Source organism: Lontra canadensis, unplaced genomic scaffold (genome assembly GCF_010015895.1).
Source record: "Lontra canadensis isolate GAN:19392208 unplaced genomic scaffold, GSC_riverotter_1.0 scaffold47, whole genome shotgun sequence".
Taxonomy (NCBI): Eukaryota; Metazoa; Chordata; class Mammalia; order Carnivora; family Mustelidae; genus Lontra; species Lontra canadensis.
The window spans coordinates 11,607,632-11,630,203 of NW_022631041.1; the positions used below are offsets into that span (position 1 = coordinate 11,607,632).

At 35.5% G+C, this 22,572-nt stretch overlaps 1 protein-coding gene across 2 annotated transcripts in view; it reads right to left on the bottom strand.

The window, feature by feature from the left end:
• The window catches only part of FILIP1 (filamin A interacting protein 1), a 226,713-nt gene that overhangs the window by 204,021 nt on the left and 120 nt on the right, over positions 1-22,572 (bottom strand). For both annotated transcript variants that reach the window (XM_032873171.1, XM_032873170.1), the window contains exon 2: positions 2,594-2,641. In XM_032873171.1, the coding sequence (XP_032729062.1) occupies positions 2,594-2,632 (39 nt within the window). In that variant the 5' untranslated portion in view covers positions 2,633-2,641. The remainder of the gene's footprint in view (positions 1-2,593; positions 2,642-22,572) is intronic.

Sequence of the window (22,572 nt, forward strand, 5' to 3'; positions counted from 1 at the left end):
GAAAAGGTCCTTGAGGTGGTATTGTAGAAGTTAGTGAAATAGTGAAATGACAGGCAGAAGAAAGCAGTGCTTAATATGGTAGAAAGTGAAGAGCCATAAGCTTTGAAAGAAAGAAAGATGAAACACAATGACATAATTTAATCCGGGATGTGGGAAGATTATCAGTCATCAGTGTATGACAGTGTTTCTCAAAGTATAGTCCTTGGCCCACCAACATCAGAATTCACCTGGGTACTTTGTTAAAAATGCAAAATCCTGGGTCCCACCCAAATTTACTAAATGAGAATCTCTAAAGTTGGGTCATAGGTGAACATCACAGGCATTATTTCTATATTCTAAAAGCTGAGAACAAATAGGGTTGAATTCTGGCAGAAAGAAGTGTTTAACAGGATACATTTCCAAAATGTTTTAGCTAATTGAACACCTCCTACTTAATCCTTGATGCATTGGTGTCTATTACTATCAGAGTGGTGGGCCAATAATTTAGCTGCTCTGAGCCACAGCAACCCAGGATATAAAAAGTCAAATTTGGGCTAATAACTAATCTCCTTTAACATGGTATCATGCTTTTTAAATCCTGTTTCTTGAAGCATTTCTACATCCATATGCAGTAAAGGGTTAATTCAGTAGGCTTGGGTTGTTGCTCAAACATGGCACATTCCAAAGAAAGCGCTGTCCTTTGATGCTCCTGGAAAACACTTCTGCCTTGGGGTGACCTGTCTAAGAGCATGTTTATGTGCCTCCAGCTTTGTGCTATGCTGCAGCACTTTGGACTTTGCAAGGCTGGATCCCCACATAAAAATACTGGTTCCCGGGGCGCCTGGGTGGCTCAGTGGTTAAAGCCTCTGCCTTTGGCTCAGGTCATGATCTCAGGGTCCTGGGATCGAGCCCCGCATCGGGCTCTCTGCTCGGCAGGGAGCCTGCCTCCTCCTCCTGTCTCTCTCTGCCTGTCTCTCTCTGCCTGCCTCTCTGCCTACTTGTGATCTGTCTGTCAAAAAAAAAAAAAAAAAATACTGGTTCCCAACTGACTGATGCCCAACAAAAATACTGGATACCAAGGCTCAAAAGAGTTTCCCTGGTTCACTAATTTGCACATGTTGTCACATATCTTCGGTGGGAGAAAAAGACATCCACCTAGGACTACACTGAGAGGCAACACCTAGAAACTTGTTCTTGGTTCCCCCAGGACTTTAGCCACGTGTATTTTCCCAGTGATGACTTCAATCTTGATCCTTTCGCTGTAATAAGCCTTAGCCATGAATACAACAGCTTTTCTGAGTTCTGTGAGCCCTTCTAGCAAATCATCAACCCTGAGGTTAGTCTTAGGGAACACTGACACAATCAGCACTTCAACATTATACTTTCATATTGTGGTTTCCAATGCAATTAAGCTTAAATATTGCTTAAATAAAACATTTTGTATTAGTTTTTCATTCTGTTGCCCTTTGACCCAATACCTGTTAGAAATTTATCCTAAAGAGTTCATAATGAAATAAGGACAGTCCTATCTCAATTTAAAAGTTTATTATAGTATAGTAGAAAATTGAAAACAACTTAAATTTTAAACAATACAGGTATGATTTAATGAATGATAGTAGGCCCATTTGGTGGAATAGTTATTAAAATGCTAAATTAAAGAACACAACTGTATCCAAACCATGTGTGCATATACACAAAGATTAAAAGAGAACATAAACAAATAGATGATTTTTTGTAGAATTCAGACATTTTTAAATGCTTATTATTACTGTAAAAATTGTTTTTACAATAAGCAACTAATTTTAAGAGCCAAATTGTAAATGTAATTCTTTGGTTTATGGTACTAATTCAGTATTTTTAATGTGAACTACTAAAAAGCCATCTAACTAAAAAACATATAAACCATCCATTAACTAAAACAGATATTCTATGTTCTATGTGGAATCCAATTCCCATCACAGGATTAGGAAATAAGAGAGTGGAGCAACGTGTTGTAGAAAGGGACTGTATGCTAGGGTCACACCCATGTCGTTGAGCACCAACTTTACTTGCTACAAGCTATGAGTTTATGAGCAGTCACCTTCACCTTGCCAAAACTGAGTTTCTTATTTGTTAAGTGGAAATAATGATAATAAATGCTTTTACGGTTATTGCCACAATAAATGAGTAAAACACTTAATGCAGTGCCTGCATAAGAAAAAGCTAAATAAATTTTCAGTCTCTGCTCTCTCCCTCAGTTCTACTCTCAAAGATTGCAGATCTTAATTTACATATTTTTAAATGCTTTTCTCCTGTGACACCTACTTTCCATATCATATTCATTATAAAGTAATGTAATCTTATGGCATAAATAATGATGACCCAATCATTATTTTATCTTAATATTTTGGTGATTGGCTTAAGGATTGATAGGTACACACATTGCTTTTTTTTTTCATTTAGCTAAGTCATAAACCCAATTTTCAAAATCAAATAATCTCATCTGAACCTGTTACTAATTTTCAAATCCAAAATAAAGCAACGTTAGCCAACAAGTATTTATCAGAGGCCATTAATGAACCAAAACCAACAAAAACAGAAAAATAATGGAATAAAATAATAGTAGAAATCTTACCACAGCCACTGTCACTGCTTTCCAAAAGCTTCTGGGCATTGTATTTTGCTAAGGAATTCAAAGATGGAAAATTTTAGAAACTGTTTCTCTATTTTTAAGTGCACAACAGAAAATTGTGTTCAAATTGTCTTTCCTTGGTTAGTTCAAAAGCAAAATAAAATGATAGTGCACAAATATTTTCATCCAGTTTGCAATGTTTCATTGTATATCCAGCCTATCTGATATGTTACTTTAATTATGTTTTTGTGTGGGAAGTGTTGTCTCTTACCAAAGCATGTTCTTTATTTGGTCAAGCAGGAGCTTCAGAGAAAAAAAGTAAGACAATTTTCATTTTCTTACTGGTGGGAGTCAAATCTGCATTGAAGAAATATTTGTCATGCTTACCACATTTTTGTTACATACTTGTCTCAAAACCAGTGTACAACTTTGAAGGAAGAAGAATGGCTGCTGTGTATAATGTTGGAGAAGTATTCTCTGCCACCCATAATCTCTCCTACAGTATAATCAGGCCAAACTTTCCAAAATATAACTTTAATTCTGAATCTTGCTCAAAATTTCCTACGCTTCCTTTTGTTTCTTACTTGACAACCAGGCTGTCCAGCCCACCTTCAGTGATTACTCTCAACAAAAGCACCCGAATAACAAAACTAGTCCACCTCTGTACTTTTCTCATCCTGCTACAACTGGTTAGAATCACTTTTATCTAAATCTTAATCATCTCTCAAGACCCAGCTAAAGCCCTCTATCATTCATAAGACCTTTCCCAGTCCTCATGGTTCACACATTAGCTCTCTCTGAATGTCCATAGCAGCTTTTATCTGAACTTTCCTTTTGGCATTTAATAAAATACTCTCTTGTGCCCTTGCCAAGTCTTTTTTTGATCCACCTTCTACTCCAGTTCCTGGAAAATAGTAACTGTATACCATACAAACAAAGATGATTATTTTATCTGTGGCAGATTGTATTATTGTTCAAAATTATTCACTCCTTCCTTTATGAATAAAATGTTTCCCCTTCACCTCTGACCCCTATGAACTTTGGGCTTGGACATCTGACTTGCTTTAGCCAATGGAATATTTGCTATGCATCACTTCCAAACAGAATTTTAAAGGAATTACAAGATTCTAAAAGTTTCTTAGCTCCTGTGCCCACTACTAGCAGAAAAGCATGTTGTGCATAAGGTTTTCCTCTAAGTCCCAGAGTAAGGAGGAATATGGAGGAAATTCAGCCTTCAGTCTGGGGAACAATCACAACATCCAACCAGTAGCTGACAATGTGAATGTGAACAAGAAAGAGATACTTATTATTGTGAACTGCTGAGAATTTGAGATTGCTTATCACATACTGAAAGCTAACTGATATAATAACTAATATTTTGTAGGTACTATGTTCTATATCCACAATATCTCATCTAACCAACACAATAATCCTATGTGTTAACATATGAGAAAACAAGGACAAGAGAGGTAGAGTAATTAATCCAAAACACACAGTGCTGTAACATTTTTGTATCTGACACATCTAGCTTTGAAGTTAGATTCTGCCACTTATTGAATATAATATTATAGGCATAATATAATCTCACTAGAATTCAGTAGTACATAGAATAGAGAGAATGCTTAAGTTCTTCTCACTGCACTTCTAAGGGCTGTTGGAAGGATTAAATTAAATAATGTGAATTACTAAATAAGTTAAAGCCTCTGCCTTCAGCTCAGGTCATGATCCCAGGGTCCTGGGATCAAGCCCCGCATGGGCTCCCTGCTCAGCAGGGAGCCTGCTTCCCCCTCTCTCTTTGCCTGCCTGTCTGCTTGCTTGTGATCTCTGTCTGTCAAATAAATAAATAAAATCTTAAAAAAAAAAAAAAGATTGTTTTGGCTATTTAGGTTCTTCTGTGGTTCCATACAAATTTTAGGATTATTTGCTCTAATTCTATGAAAAATGTTGCTGATATTTTGAGATGGATTATATTAAATCTATACATTGCTTTGTTAGAATGGATATTTTAAAACATTAATTCTTCCAATCCATGAGTAAGTTATATTTTTCCACTCATTTGTGTCATCTTCAATTTCTTTTACCAATGTCTCACAGTTTTTAGAGTACAAGTCTTTCACCTCTTTGATTACATTTATTTTTCAGTTTTTTATTCTTTTTGGTGCAGTTGCAAATGGGATTGTTTTCTCAATTTATATTTCTGATAGTTTATCATTAGCATATAGAAATGCAACTGATTTCTGTATATTAATTTTGTATCCTGCAACTTTACTGAATTCACTTAAACTTCTTAGAATTTGTTTTTGTTGTTGTTGTTTTTGGTGGAGTCTTTAGGGTTTTCTATATATAATATCGTGTCATCTGCAAATAGTGACAGTTTAACTTCTTCCTTACCAATTTGGATGCATTCATTTCTTTGTGTTGTCTTATTGCTATGGCCAGGACTTCCAGTACTATGTTTACTATTAGTGATGAGAGTGGACATCCTTGTCTTGTTCCTCATTGTAGAGGAAAAGCTCTCAGTTTTTACCACTGAGTATGATGTTAACTACTGGTCTGTTATACATGGCCTTTATTATGTTGAGGTATGTTCCCTTTATATCCACTTTGTTGAGAGTTTTACCATAAATGGATGTTGAATTTTATCAAGTGCTTTTTCTGCCTCTATTGTGGTGATCAGATGATTTTTATCCTTCTGTCTGTTAATGTGGGATATCACCTTGATTGATTTGCAGATATTGAATTATCCTTGGTTTCCTGGGATAAACCTACTTGATCACAGCATATGAAGTGCATCAATTTAGGAGGTGAGAACTACAGAAGTGTTCCTGGAACTTTTCAGGTGACTATAAACCAATTCAAAATCACTTTAAAACAAAGATAATATGTATATACAAGGTACAAAAATCAAAATAGTAAAAAACAGTGAAAAGTAAGTCCCCTTTCCATCTTAGTTTTCTTATCAGAAGAAAAGGGCTGCTACCAGTTTCTTAGGGCTAAAACAACCTACTTTTATATGACTTTTATAGGACTTATCTTCTTAAAAACTGTTTTTTCCTGGGGTGCCTGGGTGGCTCAGTGGGTTAAAGCCTCTGCCTTCAGCTCAGGTCATGATCCCAGGGTCCTGGGATCGAGTCCCGCATCTGGCTCTCTGCTCAGCGGGGAGCCTGCTTCCCTTCCTCTCTCTCTGCCTGCCTCTCTGCCCCTTTGTAATATCTGTCTGTCAAATCAATAAATAAAATCTTAAAAAAAAAACCACCTGTTTTTTTCCTTCTGTATTTCCATTTCAGTTGTTTCCTACCTTAATCCATATACTTATTCTGCATGATATGGTCATAAAGAGGACTATAGTCCTTCACAGTCTTATCAAGTAGCCAACTGACCTGTGGGCCAGGATTCTTTTTCTCCCATTATGGTATTATTGCAGAAGATTTTACATTATCATAGCAATTTAAAAAAAAAATTCTTAGGAATATTAGCCCACATATTCTTTCTAAATCAGACACTAAAGGTAGCCTCACCTAAACATATGACTTAAAACAAATAGATCAGAGATGTCTGGATGGCTCAGTAGGTTAAATGTCTGCCTTTGGCCCAGGTCATGATCCCAGGGCTCTGGGATTGAGTCCCACATTGGGGTCCTTGCTCAGTGGGGAACATGCTTCTCCCTCTGTCTGCCACTCCCCCTATTTGTGCTCTTTCTTTCCAATAAATAAATAAATAAATAAAAATTTGAAAAAAAAAATAGATCAGCTATTTAAAATTGTTTTCAAGTAGGCTGATTTAGTCATCACAGTAGGTAATAAGGAAATAGCATCAACTTCCTGTTCACCTATTCTTTCATGCCTGGCCTCAGGATAGACTGCTCTCCCAGTCCAAACAGTTTCCCCTTTTGGTAGATATGACAGGCTACTGACATGGTATTAATGGCTCCCTAGGACAATGGTTTATCCATAAGTCATCCACAAAGCCCTCTCTGGGGAAGGGGTTAGAGAAGCAAGCGAGGGTCTCAGCAGTAGTCTTTGAACCTCTAGTTCAGATTTTATATAATGCTCTCTAGCTTGTTCCTATCAGAAATGGGATTTGTCCTACACTGCCAAGTTTGTTACCTAAGAGGCAAGGGACATTGTATAGTGAAGACCCATTCTTACAACCAAATACCTAAATGCTTTATCTTGCTTAGGATCACAAATTTCAGTAATATGTAGGAAGAAAAATATTTTCATGGACACAAGATGCTGAACAATACAAAATATTCTCTAATTCACTATAGAATACTTTCCAATCCAAAACATTACTAAATTATGACTTTTTCCCAAGAGGAAATAATCATAAGTGTTCTTTAAGTAATTCCTCATTAAAGGTCTGATATCTCCTTCCATTTCCACAATGAAACAATTTCATAAGAACCTGAATCTCCAATTTGTCACATTATGGGTAATTGCTGGTATCTATTCTTAATAACATTATACTGTTTGCTTTTCTTATACTTTGAAACCAAGGTTGCAGTACATGCCTGTATTATAGGTTTAATGTAGTCACCATGTAAATTCTATACCTTTAAAAAACCAAGTTTTGCAATATTATGTTTTCACAATATTAAGAAAAATCTTAACTTTCCATAATTATTCTCTAGGTAAAGGAATTAAATGACATAATTCAAGACAGCTATTACTTTTAGGTAAAGTGACATGAAAGTACCAACATTTGACCATTTTTGACTTACAAAACCAGCAACTTTATTTGATTCCACCTAATTCCATGGTAGTTTCAAGAATAATGTGCAGAAACCAAATACTAATCATCATAACAGAGAAATAGTAGAGGAATCAACTGCAACTACCTAGAATTGTCACAATTGATACATAAAATAGTTTTCCCACTGCCAAAATTATAGAACTTGTATGGTTTTCATACCTAAAATTTTAAACCCTTAAGGATGGGCAAGTCCTGACAGATGAGGATAAATATACAAACTAGGAAACTTCACAATGACCATATTTTTATTTCAAGAAAATATTTTTTTTAAAAGAAAATGGTAAGATAACACTGTTAAACTTTGGAAGCTCAAGAAAGATGCCTAAAAAACATGGCTTTAAGGCAAACCTCTTGGGTCCTCCACACCCCTTGGGAGCCTTGTACTCTGTCATTCAATAAACTTTACTATCTCTCAATAAAGAAATTAATAAAATAAAAATTAAAAAACATAGCTTTATTAGCCTAAAATTCTTAAAAAATATTGAAAAACACTAAGAAGAAAGTAAGTTACCTATAATCCAAAAACTACTTAAAATTCCATAAAAAAAAGATGAAGTCCTTCATATCAACCTTCTAACCCTTTTCCTTTGAAATAGCCTATGCTACACAGATTAGCTATATATACTTATAATATATTTTTATAAAAGTGAAATAAACTGTAATTTGTTTTTTCTTTTTTAATTAACTATGGCTGCTTTCCTGATGAGTACAAATGGATCTATTTCACTGGTTAGAATAGCTGTAAAGCACTTCATTAAACAAATGCTCTCTGATGTATTTCATCATTTCTTTATCCTTGTAATGTATTTTTCAGTTCTTATTTTATTATGTCTATGTGATTGGAAAATCACCATGTCCCCTTTACACCAGGGTTGTGGGCAAAGGTTTGGTAAACTTTGAGGTCATCAAAGCATCTTCTCAAAAAATTCAACTTAGAAAATAACCTGTATTTGATTTAGACTGTTCTTGAGGAATAAAAGAGTCAGAGAAAGAGAAGCAGTAAGAGGCATACATACACACATACATAAACAGATGTGTCGATGGAGAAAGAAAAAGTGATTATCTCCTGTGTTCATAGTAAGACAATATTAAGAAAATAAGTGAGGAAGCTAGTTATAAAAGGATATATTTTTTTAAAGATTTTATTTATTTATTTGACAGACAGAGATCACAGGAAGGCAGAGAGGCAGGCAGAGAGGCAGGCAGAGAGAGAGAGAGAGGGAAGCAGGCTCCCTGCTGAGTAGAGAGCCAGATGTGGGGCTCGATGCTAGGACCCTGGGGATCATGACCTGAGCTGAAGGCAGAGGCTTTAACCCACTGAGCCACCCAGGTGCCCCTAAAATGAGATTTTTAATCTCATAAGGCGAAGGTGTTTAAAGTCCAAAACTCTTAATTTTTTTGTGCTTTGAGGATTTAAGTTTGTTGACTTGTTCAAGAGATGAAACAGTTTAAATTGGAAAGTGAAGTTAATGAAAAATGAAAAATGCCAATCAGCTTTAGTTGGAAGTCAGCATTACAGCACAGCACTTTCAGAAAATTATATTCCTTTTGCTGTTATTAACTGGAGATAAAAACTGAGGGATAAAGAACCAGAAAGAAGGCCACCAGCAGATTTCATAAAACAGGCCAAATACAACAATGAAGATCTAGATAAAAACAGTTCTTTACCATCTTTTTGCATTATTTCATGTTTAAAATTTTGCTTCTAAGCCAATGATTATATTCTACCTTTGGGATCACTACCATATGATAATGAAAATAGGGGAGTATGAACTTTGGAGTCTAGATGGATGTGGGCTCAAAGTCCAGCTTTATACTTTTCTAGCTGAGTCATCTTCAACTTCTAAAACAAAAATAACGTAGATGTTGTTAGTATGTGTCAGTAAATGCTGGTTAGGATATGTAGTTATTATACCTAGTTATTATACCAATATGATATACCTATATCACATTGACAGCACTGCCTTAGCATAAATGAAACACTTTAGATACATCACTCCAAGCATTGGTTCTCAAAATGTGGTTATCAGAACAGCACATTCCCATTACCTTTGAGCTTATTAGAAATGAAAATTCAAGGACCCCACTCAGACTTATTGAATTAGATGGTCTGAAATGGAGCCCAGGAAACTGTTTTACAACCTCTCCAGTTGAATCTTGTGTATGTTAAAGTTTGAGAACCACTACCTCAGAATTCAGCTAGAGATGATTTTCATGGGATAATTTCCATTAATGAACATTGAAGGATCCAGCAGTCATGTACATGGCTGACTTATCCATTAGGCACAGGAAGCACAGTGCTTATGGCCTATGATACTTTTAAATGTTTATAAAAAATGTTCTATTATTTCTTTTAAAATCAGAAGAAAAAATAACATAATGATAATTAATATATAATAATGCATCCAGCCTGGATAGTCTCTTTATACCAAAGCAGTATTAAACCATAAAGTGCTGCCTTGCTTGCTCACTGTTGTATAGAGATTTCTTTTTTTTTTTTAAGATTTTATTTTTTAAGATTTTATTTATTTATTTGACAGAGTTTGCAAGTAGGCAGAGAGGCAGGCAGAGAGAGAGGGGGAAGCAGGCTCCCTGCCCAGCAGAGATCCTGATGCAGGGCTCAATCCCAGGACCCTGAGATCATGACCTGAGCTGAAGGCAGAGGCTTTAACCCACTGAGCCATCCAGGCACCCCAGCAGACATGAATTTTAAAGCAGATTTTATAATTCTGTCCATTGAAATAAAAAAAAAAATTCTTTATTAATAAAAACATAAAGAATCTCAGCATTAAAAAAAAAAAAACAGAAGCTATTAAAAAAAAAAAAAAAGAACCAACAGGAAAAGCATGAACTAACAAAAATGCAATTTTGAAAATAAAATTTCATTGGTGAGCTTAACATCATATTGGATATTATAGAAGAAAGAATAAGTGAACTTGAAGATAGGTCAATAGAAATTATTCAATGCTAAGGACAAAGATTTTTTTGTTGTTGTTTTATATTATCAAGTCTTTAAAAACTTTAGAACAATAACAGAAGTCTAATATACATGTATCAGAGTCCCCAGAGGAAAGCATAGAAGGAAAGGGGAAGAAAAAATATTTGAAATACAATCACCAAAATCTTCCAAATTTGGTGAAAGACAAAAATTTACAGATTCAAGATGCTCAAAAGGAGAAATAAAAGAAAGCCACCCCTGGACACATCATAGGTAAACTGCTAAAAAGCAACAATAAAGAGTAAATCTTTAAAGCAGTCAGAGAAAAATGATACATTGCAACTATTTGACTATGAACTGACTATGAACAGTACTATTTGACTGTGAACTGACTTCTCATCAGACACTGTAGACAGGGTGCCTGGGTGGCTCAGTGGGTTGAAGCCTCTGCCTTCAGCTCGGGTCATGATCCCTGGGTCCTGGGATCGAGCCCCACATCAGGCTCTCTGCTCCGAGGGGAACCTGTTTCCCACTCTCTCTCTGCCTGCCTCTCTGCCTACTTGTGATCTCTCTCTCTCTCTCTGTTAAATAAATAGATGGAATCTTAAAAAAAAAAAAAAAAAAAACTGTAGACATCAGAAGACAAGTAAAACAATGTTTAAAGTGCTGAAAGAAAAAAATACACTGTCAATTCATTATTCTGTTTCAATGAAAATGTCTTTCAAGTATAAAGTTAAAAATAATATATACTTTTATGCAACAGAAAACAAAAAAACTATAAAAAATGTAAAAAAAATTCTGTGGGCTGAAAAAATTGAAACCAAGTAGAAACTTAAATCTTCAGAAAGATATAGAGAGCTTTAGAAATGATTACAATGGATAGATATAAAAGACTATTATTGTTCTTTTAAAAACTATGACTATTTAAAACAAATATAATATTGTCTTGTGCAATTTATAATATATGTTGATGTAAACCACCTGACATCAATAGTATAAAGGATGGAAAAGGAGGTAGTTAATTGATCTATAGAATTGTATGGTATGGTTTTTACACTTTTATGTCAAGCAGCCATATATATTTTTTATATAATATATGTTATATATATATGTATATATATATATATATATAATGCAAAGAGGTCTAGCTAAAAAATCAATAGATAAATAAAATAAAATTTTTTAAAAGATTCAAATAATCAAAAAGAAGACAGACAAGGAAGAACAGAGAAATAATAGAGGACACAAACAAAAAATAAACAATAAAATAGCAACTTTAAGTCCAACCACATCAATAATTACATTAAATGGTAACGAACTACTAGGGTGCCTGGGTGGCCCAGTCAGTTAAGTGTCTGACTTGTGAGCTTACCTCAGGTGTTGATCTCAGGGTTGTGACTTTAAGCCCCTCATTGAGCTCCATACTGGGCATGAGCCTACTTTTAAAAAAATGTTAATGAACTAAATACTCCAATTAAGAGGGACAGACTGGGGCGCCTGGGTGGCTCAATGGGTTAAGCCTCTGCCTTCGGCTCAGGTCATGATCTCAGGGTCCTGGGATCGAGTCCCACATCAGGCTCTCTGCTCAGTGGAGAGCCAGCTTCCCCCTCTCTCTCTCTCTCTGCCTGCCTCTCTGCCTACTTGTGATTTCTCTGTGTGTGTGTCAAATAAATTAAAAAATCTTAAAAAAAAAAAAAGAGGCACAGACTGTTAGAATGAATAAAAAATAAGACCCAACAATACCCTGTCTACAAGAGATTCACTTTAAATATAAAGGCACAGGTTGAAAGGAAATGGAAGGAAAAGTCATGCCATGAAAATAATAATCATGAGAAGACTGAAGTGGCTGTATTAATACCAGACAAAATAGACTTCGAAAAGCATCCCACCAGAGAACAAAGAAGCTATTGTAGCAGACACTTTGGTATGCTCTTGTCCCTCTTCTCATTTCAGCTTCAGTCATGATAGAAACTTCTGTGCATGCTGAATCTACCCCACCTCAAGCACTGGTGCCATGTTTTCCTACTTTTCTGCCCACTGCCTTCTAAAGCTTGAGAAGTTTGAGCAACCTACACATAGGCCCACCCCAAAAGTGTTGGGGAATTAATGTCCCTTGTGACAACATTCAACAAACTAGAAGTGAGGATAGCAGATAATTATAGATATTACAAGCCTCCAGTCCCCAACCTTCTATCTACTTAGAGACAGGTCAAGCCTTCCTATCTACTCTAAAGAAATTCCCAAGTCTTCTACACTTTCTGGCTGTAGTGCCAAAAGGTCGCAAAAAGTGGATACTGATTCAGCTCCACTTTTTTTCTTTTCTTTTTTTGTTCCCAAAAGTAATATAAGTTTAAATTCGCCAACTCTTTATTCTTCTAAGGATCACTTCCACAAACCATAGCAATCTCTTTTCAGACTCTGCCACCCTTTAGCTACTTGTACATCATGTGCTATCTGTCAAAGTTTCTGTCCTCTTTCATCAGAATCAGCTTTGAGTACAAAGACTCTACTCAGTTTACCTTGATTTCATTACCTTTTGATTAACACTCCCAACCAAACGTCCCAAAGAAGTATAACATCATCTTTCATTCCCTCTTTAACATTAAATTTTATGTTGTATAGGATCTGGAGAATGACCATAAGCACAAACTGTACAGGATTTTGTAATTTTTTCTTTTTTTTTAATTCTTTTTTTTTTAAAGATTTTATTTATTTAGTTGACAGACAGAGATCACAAGCAGGCAGAGAAGCAGGCAGAGAGAGAGGAGGAAGCAGGCTCCCTGCTGAGCAGAGAGCCCTATGCGGGTCTCGATCCCAGGACTCTGGGATCATAATCTGAGCCGAGAGCAGAGGCTTTAACCCACTGAGTCACCCAGGCGCCCTGTAATATTTTCTTGACCAGTAGTCGACTTTAATCTACTCAAGAATCTCTTCCACTCACAAGGAAAAGGTGCTACACTCCTTTTATTTAGTTAACAATCCCTCTGCAAGGAAACATTCCTGCTTCAAAAGTGTTAATCTCCCTCTTCAGCCAGAAAAATGTAAACAGTCTCTTAGCAAACATTTTCATGCAGGTGCCTGGGTGGCTCAGTCGGTTAAGCATCTGCCTTCAGCTCAGGTCATGATGCCAGGGTCCTGGAATTGAATCCGTATCAGGCTCCCTGCTCAGCGGAGAGCCTGCTTCTCCCTCTCCCTCTGCCTGCCGCTCTGCCTACTTGTACTCTAATCTCTATCTCTCTGTCAAATAAATAAATAAAATCTCTAAAAAAAATTTTTTTTATGCATCTTACATTTTTGGACCATAGTCTAATCCATCAAATGTATGAGTCTGTAAGCTTGTCTAGAATGACTTGTCTGTGCTAGCAGCCACTAGGTTCCAAAGAAGTTCCTAGTGAGAATATTCCATCCACTAATTTAAACAGGCAAACTTCACCAAACTCTACCTCACTCCAAGTTAATACCTGCATGTTTATACCTCATGTCTCAAAAAGTTACCTTGGGACCTGTCTTGTCACAGGCACAGATGGCATTTCCCTCCTCCAACACTGCCAGATAATTCCCACTAAAGTCATTCCTTACTATTACTTAATACAACTATTACTTAATACAAAAGAAACATCTCTGGGTAAAGAGGATTGGAAGATATAGACTTCCAGTTATGGACTATATAAGTCATGGGAATAAAAAACATAGCATAAGGAATAGAGTCAATGATATAACAGCACTACATGACGACAGATAGTAGCTACACTTGTGGGGAGCACAGCATAATGTATAAACTTGTCAAATCACTATGTTGTACACTTGAAAGTAATGTTACATGTGTCGATTATACTCATATAAAAAGAAAGAAAAAAAGTTTTCTGATTTATTGTCCCATAACATTGTAACAAAGGTAAAATCATGACTCTTGTATTAATATGTACAATAGATATGTATTTTACTTAACATATTAATTAATAAGCAAATGATTAAGGGTCTTTTGTGGTTCCATACAAATTTTAGAATTGTTTGTTCTAGTTCTATGAAAAATGCTGTTTGTATTTTGATAGGGATTGCCTTAAATGTGTAGATTGTTTTGGGTAGTATAGACATTTTAACAATATTTTTTCTTCTAATCCATAAGCATGGATGTCTTTCCATGTCTTTGTGTCCTCTTCCATTTCTTTCATCAGTATTTTATAGTTTTCAGAGTATAGGTCTTTCACCTCTTTGATTAGATTTATTCCTAGGTATCTTATTATTGGAATGCAATTATAAATGGGATTTTTTCTTAATTTCTCTTTCTTCTGCTTCATTATTGGTGTATAGAAACACAACAGATTTTTATAGTTTCATTTTGTGTCCTGAGATTTACTGAATTCATTTATCACCAAAAACTTACTAGTTTTTTGGTGGAGTCTCTTGGGATTACTACATATATTATCTTTCATCTGCAAAAAGTGAAAGTTTTACTTATTCCTTACTAATTTGGATGCCTTTTCTTTTTGTGGTTTGATTGCTGTGGTTAGGACTTCCAGTACTATGTTGAATAAAAGTGGTAAGAGTGGACATCCTTGTTGTGTTCCTGACCTCAGGGTAAACACTCCCAGTTTTTCCCCATTGAGAATGATGTTAGCTATAGGTTTTTCATATATAGCCTTTCTTATGTTGAGGTAGGTTCCCTCTAAACCCACTGTGTTGAGGGTTTTTTACCATGAATCGATATTGTACTTTGTCAAATGCTTTTTCTGCATCTATTCAAATGATCATATGACTCTATTCTTTCCCTTATTGACATCATGTTGATTGATTTGTGAATATTGAACTACCTTTGCCATTACAACCCAGGAATAAATCTTACTTGATCATGGTGAAATTTTTTTTAATGTATTATTGGATTCAGTTTGCTAGTATTTTGTGGAGGATTTTTAAATCTGTATTCATCAGAGATATTGGCTTGTAGTTCTCTTTTTTGTGGTGTCTTTATCTCATTTTGGCATCAGGGTAATGCTGGCCTCATAGAATGAATTTGGAAGTTTTTCTTCCTTTCACCTTTTTTGGAATAGTTTGCAAAAAATAGGTATTAACTCTTCTTTAAATGTTTGGTAGAATTCACCTGTGAAGCCATCTGGTTCTGGGCTTTTGTTTGTTGGGAATTTTTCGATTAGTGATTCCATTTATTTGCAGGTAATCAGTCTGTTCAAATTTTATTTCTTCCTGTCTCAGTTTTGGTAGGTCATACATTTCTAGGAATTTACTATTTCTTCTAGTTTGTCTGATTTGTTGCCATATAGTTTTTCATAATATTCTCAAAATTGTCTGGATTTCTGTGGGTTTGTTGTTACTTCTCTCATTTTTTTATTTAAAAAAAAACATTTGAGGGGTGCCTGGGTGGCTCAGTTGTTGGGTATCTGCCTTTGGCTTGGGTCATGACCCCGGCGTCCTGGGATTGAGCCCCACATCAGGCTCCCTGCTGGCGGGAGGCCTGCTTCTCCCTCTCCCACTCCCCCTGTTTGTGTTCCCTCTCTCACTGTCTCTGTCAAATATATAAATAAAATCTTTTTTTTTAATTTAAAAAAACATTTGAATTACTGCTTTCTACAATGGTAGAGTTATGAAATAGCTCATTTAAAGAAAATAAAAGGTGAAAAACCCTGTAGAAAAAAGGTAAGTTGGAAAGTATACTAGACAATACCTAGTAGTCATTGAAAACAAACCCAGTAATCTCTTTTTTGCCCATTTAAAAGATTTTCTCTAACAATCTCCTTTGTCCCCCTTGTAATCATAATAATCTCAAAAATTATTTCTGTACACATAAAAAGGAGCAAGTCTCATTAGTTTGGGCCTAATTATTTGCATGGATGCAGCAAGTATTAATTACCCATATAGACCTCCATGAGATTACTTTGCAAATCTATAGTCATACAGTATTGAATAGTACTAAGACCACCATATTAACTTCTTACTGGAAGTTTTCATAAGGAATCTTAGACTGAACTTCTAAAAGACTCTCTTTTGCTATCCTTAGACTATGAAACAAAACCCAAGAAATTCACTTGACCATAATACACCTGCAAAATCTATAAATTTGGTGAATTTCTTTCTTGTGGTCCCATTCTCTTAGGTTCCCAGCCTAAGTAACCTTCCTTATTAACTATGACATGGGGTACTATAAAGCAGGCACCAGGTCAGGTTTCTGCGAAGGGTTTGGTAGACATTTCTTCCATAAGTAGTGAATTTTACTCATTTATTTTTAAGTAATTTCCACTCCTAACATGGGGCTCAAGAATCACATGCTCTACTTGACTGAGCCAGGCAGGTGCCCCAAGAGGATAGACTATTCTTTTTTTTTCTTTTTTTTTAAGTTTTTATTTATTTATTTGACAGAGACAGAGAGATCACAAGTAGTCAGAGAGGCAGGCAGAAAGAGAGGAGGAAGCAGGCTCCCCATTGTGCAGAGAGCCCCATGTGGGGCTCTATCCCAGGACCCTGGGATCATGTCCTGAGCCAAAGGCAGAGGCTTTAACCTACTAAGCCACCCAGGTGCCCCAAGAGGATAGATTATTATCAAATATATGCAAACAATATTTTTCCATGAAAACTAAAGACACTCAGTAAAGTTTTTTATTGCATTTTTTAATCTTGTTTTTGTTTTGGAGATATAATTCACATACCATAAACCTCACCTTTTTAAAGCCTATGATTCAGCAGCTCTGGACATTCACAAAGTTGTGCAACCATCACCACCATCTAATTCCAGAACACTTTCCTCACTCCAAAAAGAAACATCTTATCTATTAGCAGTCACTCTCCATTTCCTTCACCCCCAGGCCGTGTCAACAACTAATCTATTTCTGCTTCTAAGGATTTGCCTATTCTGGACATTTTACATAAATTGAATCATGTAATATGTGGCTTGCTGTGTCTGACTTTACCATAATATTTACCATAATATTTTCAAGGTTCATCGTGTTGTAGCATGAATCCGTATTTCATTTCTATGTAGCTGAATAAACAGTTGTATGGATATACTACATTTTGTTTAGCCATTCATCAGTTGATGGACATTTGGACTTTTTCTACTTTTTCACTATTATGAATAACACAGTTATGAACACTTCTGCCTGTAGTTTTTTGTTTGTACAGTTGTCTTCATTTCTTTTGGGTGTATACTTAGGGGTTGGAAATTTCTAGGTCATATGATAACTCAATGTTTAGCTTGCATTTCCAGACTGTTTTCCAATAATGCACCATTTCACATTCCCACCAGCAGTGTACAATGGTTCCAGTTCTTCTACATCATCACCAACACTTGTTATCATCTGTCTTTTTTAGTACATCCAGTGAGTATGAAGTGGTAGTATATTATGAGTTTGATTTGCATTCCCCAATGACTACGGGTGTTGAGCATGTTGAGCATTTTTACTGGACATTAGTATATCACGTTTGGAGAGTTATCTGTTTATATTCTTCACCTATTTTTAATTTGTCTGTCTTTTAATTGTTGAATTATGTGAATTTGTTAATATATTTTTGGTACTAGACCTTTATCAGATGTATGAGTTGCAATTATTTTCTCCCATTCTGTGAGTTATCTTTTCACTTTCTTGGGTCCTTGGAAGTACAATCATTTTTAATTTTGATAAACTCCGTTTTAGGCATTTTAACAGGCTCCCCACTGACCAAGGAACGGGACACGGAACTTGATCCCAAGACCCTGGGATCTTGACCTGAGCCAAAGGCAGATGCTTAATCAACTGAGCCACCCAGGTGTTCCAATTTTAACCCATTTCATAGCTTCTTTTCAGACCCGGATGTTATAAACTAAGGTAAATAAAATTCACTTTCAAATTCTCACATATTAGAACAAACTGATACTTTAAGATTGCCTTTTTCACTCTTCTTATGAGTGTGCAACTAAGTTTTCCAGAAGTTACATGACAAATGATATCACAGATTGAAGGCAAAGGAAATAGGAGAACCAAGCTATATCTATTAGCCAGATAGCAAAGAGATTTACAAAAATTTAAAATGGAACAACTCTTCTTCTTAATTTTTTTTTAAATAGAGTTATTTTCATTAAATATGCTATTTAGGTTAACGTGCAATCAGTTCAACATTGTTATTTGCAAAAGAAGCAAATGTTTTAAAGATTTCTCAGTTTTAATTTCTAACATGATAAATAATGATAAATATAACCTGCTTAGACAAAAGCTCATTAGTTTTCCTTATAAGTTTTCAAAATTTGAAAGGATCCTGAGACAAAAGGGTTTGAGAATCTCTGCATTAAGATAAAATTATATTCTTTTTTTAAAAGATTTTATTTATTTATTTATTTATTTATTTGACACAAAACCAGAGGGAGAGAGAGAAACAGAGACAGAGACAGAGAGCAAGCACAAGCACAAGGAGAAGCAGACAGAAGCAGAGGGAGAAGCGGGCTCCCTACTGAGAAAGGAGTCCAATGTGAGGCTCAATCCCAGGACCCCGGGATCATGACCTGAGCCAAAGGCAGCCGCTACCCAAACACCCCTATTTTCTTTTTCTTTGAAAACAAAATAAAGCTCATTAACATTTATATTTTTCAGTCACCAGTGTTCACAGTACAGTTTCAATCACTTACAGTAATTATAGCTTTTAACCAAAGTAGTTAACTTCTACTTCACATAAAGAATTGGAGGAAAGTAAATAATTGAAAACTTGTCAACATAAACAAGCATTGTAGCAGAATAACAAAGCTCATAAACATACATAACAACTTCTTACAGCTAAACACACCATTAAAGTAGCAAACATGATCACATTCATTAATTCAACCCAAAGATCTACCCTCTCTGTTAACATATTAAGCGTATTAGCAAAAGTGTATAAATTTAATACAATGCTTAGTAACCAAAATTTCAGAATTGCTTCCTAGTTAGAAAGTACCACCTTACACCAGATAGAATGGACAAAATTAACAAGACAATAAACAACAAGTGTTGGAGAGGATGTGGAGAAAGGAGAACCCTCTTACACTGTTGGTGGGAATACAAGTTGGTGCAGCCACTTTGGAAAAACAGTGTGGAGATTCCTTAAGAGATTAAAAATAGAGCTACCCTATGACCCTGCAATTGCACTACTGGGTAACTACCCCAAAGATACAGATGTAGTGGAAAAAAGGGCCATCTCTACCCCAATATTCATAGCAGGAATCGTCACAGTCCCCAAACTGTGGAAAGAACCAAGATGCCCTCCAACAGATAAATGCATAAAGAAGATATGGTGCATATGTACAACGGAATATTATACCTCCATCAGAAAAGATGAATACCCAAATTTTTTATCAACATGGATGGGTCCGGAGGAGATTATGCTCAGTGAAATAAGTCAAGCAGAGAGAGTCAGTTATCATATGGTTTCACTTACTTGTGGAGCATAAGGAATAACACAGAGAACATTGGGAGTTGGAGAGGAGAAGTGAGTTGGGGGAAATCGGAGGGGGAGACGAGCCATGAGAAACTGTGGACTCGAGAAACAAACTAAGGGTTTGGGAGGGAGGTTGGGTGAGTCTGGTGGTGGCTATTAAGGAGGGCACGTATTGCATGGAGCACTGGGTGTGGTGCATGAACAATGAAACTTGGAACACTGAAAAAAAATTAAATTAAATTAAAAAACAAAAAAAAGAAAGTATTTGATATCAAGTGATTGCACAGAAATTAAGTTAATATTAGTTGAAGGGTATAAGCTACCTGAAGATTTTAGAAATTATGTTTAAACTGGCACACTCCAAAAAATTATTACGTATGTGAAAGTTTGTCAAAAAATGATTCAATTTTATTGCACACAGATTTATATTTTTTATAATTTTAAACATTATAGAGGAGTAATGTTAGCTTATTTGTTTGTTGTATTGTGGGAATTTTAGGAACATTTGTTTTACACAAGCACTTATTTAACTCTGAAGCTCAATCAGAACAGTTTCTTTAAAAGATTGTGTAATTTAACTTATTAATATTCTCCAGACGTAAGAAAACATTTCATATGCCCAAAATGAGGAAAAGGTCTTTCTAAATTACAGACACTCAAATAACCTGGCACGTAGATATAGACACATAGCAAACTTATAGCTTAAGTTCCATGTGTAATAGTAAACACATAAATACAAAAACTCACCAGTGCAGATATCAAAGAGCTGTATGCCTTCCCAGTGAGCATAAAATTCTTATTTGATTTGAATTCAAAATAAACAGACACAGAAAAGAGACTAACAAACCAAATTTCCTATCATCTCTCACCCAGGAGAAATAAATTTATCATGCATTTACAAAGATTACCATACTATAAGACTAAATTCCCCCATTGCTGCCATCAATAGGGAATACTTAGTTGTCATGCACAAACCCCAAACAAAAACAAAGCACAAAATCTGCAGAGAGGAAAAAGCTAGAGAAACAGAGTCAACCAAGTTAAAATTCTACTTTCACTTGAGATTATTCTGGGATCCATGAAAAACTGTACCTGAGCTTAAATAACCCATGAGGTACATATTTATTTATTTACCTACTTATTTATTTAAGAGGAAGAGAGAGCATGTGTGAGCAGAGGGGATAGGAGGGGCAGAGGGGGAGGGAGAAGGAGAGAGAATCTTGAGTAGACTCTGCTGAGTATGGAGCCCCACACGGGGCTCGATCTCACAACCTTGAGGTCATGACCTAAGCCTAAACCAAGAGCTGGATGTTTAACTGATTGAGCCACCCAGATGCCCCAAAGCGCACTTTTCTAGCAATGCAGTTTACTTGGCTTTGTCATTGGGCATCTCAGTGGATGATCACCAAAACTCTTAAGGATTATTCTTTTTTTTTTTTTTTTAAGATTTTATTTATTTATTTGACAGACAGAGATCACAAGTAGGCAGAGAGAGGCAAGGAAAGCAGGCTCCCCGCTAAGCAGAGATCCCGATGCGGGGCTCGATCCCCGGACTCTGGGATCATGACCTGAGCTGAAGGCAGAGGCTTTAACCCACTGAGCCACCCAGACGCCCCAGGATTATTCTTTTTTAAGGTAAAATGACTATTATACAAATGAAAATTAACACATATCAAAGATTTAACTCATTGATTGATGAGGGAGCCAGAAAGATGTTACAAATGGCTCAAAGAAGAATCTAAAGAACAGACATATATAAGTCATCAAAAATGCTGAAATAATTTGTTAATAATAGATATAGAAAGGAAGTCTCTCCACCACACAAAATTTATTTTTATTATTTTCAATTTCGTCCAACTTACAACATTTAAAATAGCTCTGTTAAAGATAATGGATGGTAACAGACCACTACAGCACCAGATAACCTGGAAGGGTTCACTAAAGAATGTCTAGTATTCCACTGAAAATACACTCGATAATCTTTTTTCTTCCTTTTTCCCTCCATTCCAAAATCTTTCACAATTTTACCTGACCACTCACAAAATATCATTAAGACAATAAGAACCAAAAAATTGTATGTAATGATGTAGAAAGATGTCTATTATTATAAAAAAAAAAAAAGTAAGAACCAAAGATGGTTCCATAAAGTAAAAAGGATGTGGGCATAAAGAATATGTATATTTTGTATGTATGTGAATGAAATACCTCTGGAAAGATTTTAAATACCAAAACTATTGGTTGCTTCTGGCAAAAATAACAGGATGACAAGAGATCAGTGGTGAGAAGTTTTCCAATATATACACATATATATCTTTTTATGTTTTTGAATTTTGAAACATCAGATTATATTTTTCAGTCAATAAAGTAATTTTTTAAAAGAAAAAATAGCATAGAGCTTACATACTTCCACATGCTAAGTAACCACAGAAACCTCCCTCTCCTTTTTAGAGTCTCTTTTCCCTACCTACTTCCTAATTCTTTATTCTTTATATCTGTTTTTCAATACATAAAGCATGATATGACTAAATAATCACATTCTTAGAATTCTATTTTTATTAAAATTTCACAGCAAAAACCTTGAACCTAATAGTCAAATCTTAAGAATAGCTTGATGTCAAAAATTATAAATTTTACTTTATGTGTATTTTACCACAATTTATTTATTTATTTATTTATTTATTTATTTTAAGATTTTATTTATTTATTTGTCAGAGAGAGAGGAGCGAGAGTGAGCACAGGCAGACAGAGTGGCAGGCAGAGGCAGAGGGAGAAGCAGGCTCCCTGCCAAGCAAGGAGCCTGATGTGGGACTCGATCCCAGGACGCTGGGATCATGACCTGAGCTGAAAGCAGCTGCTTAACCAACTGAGCCACCCAGGTGTCCCTTTACCACAATTTTTA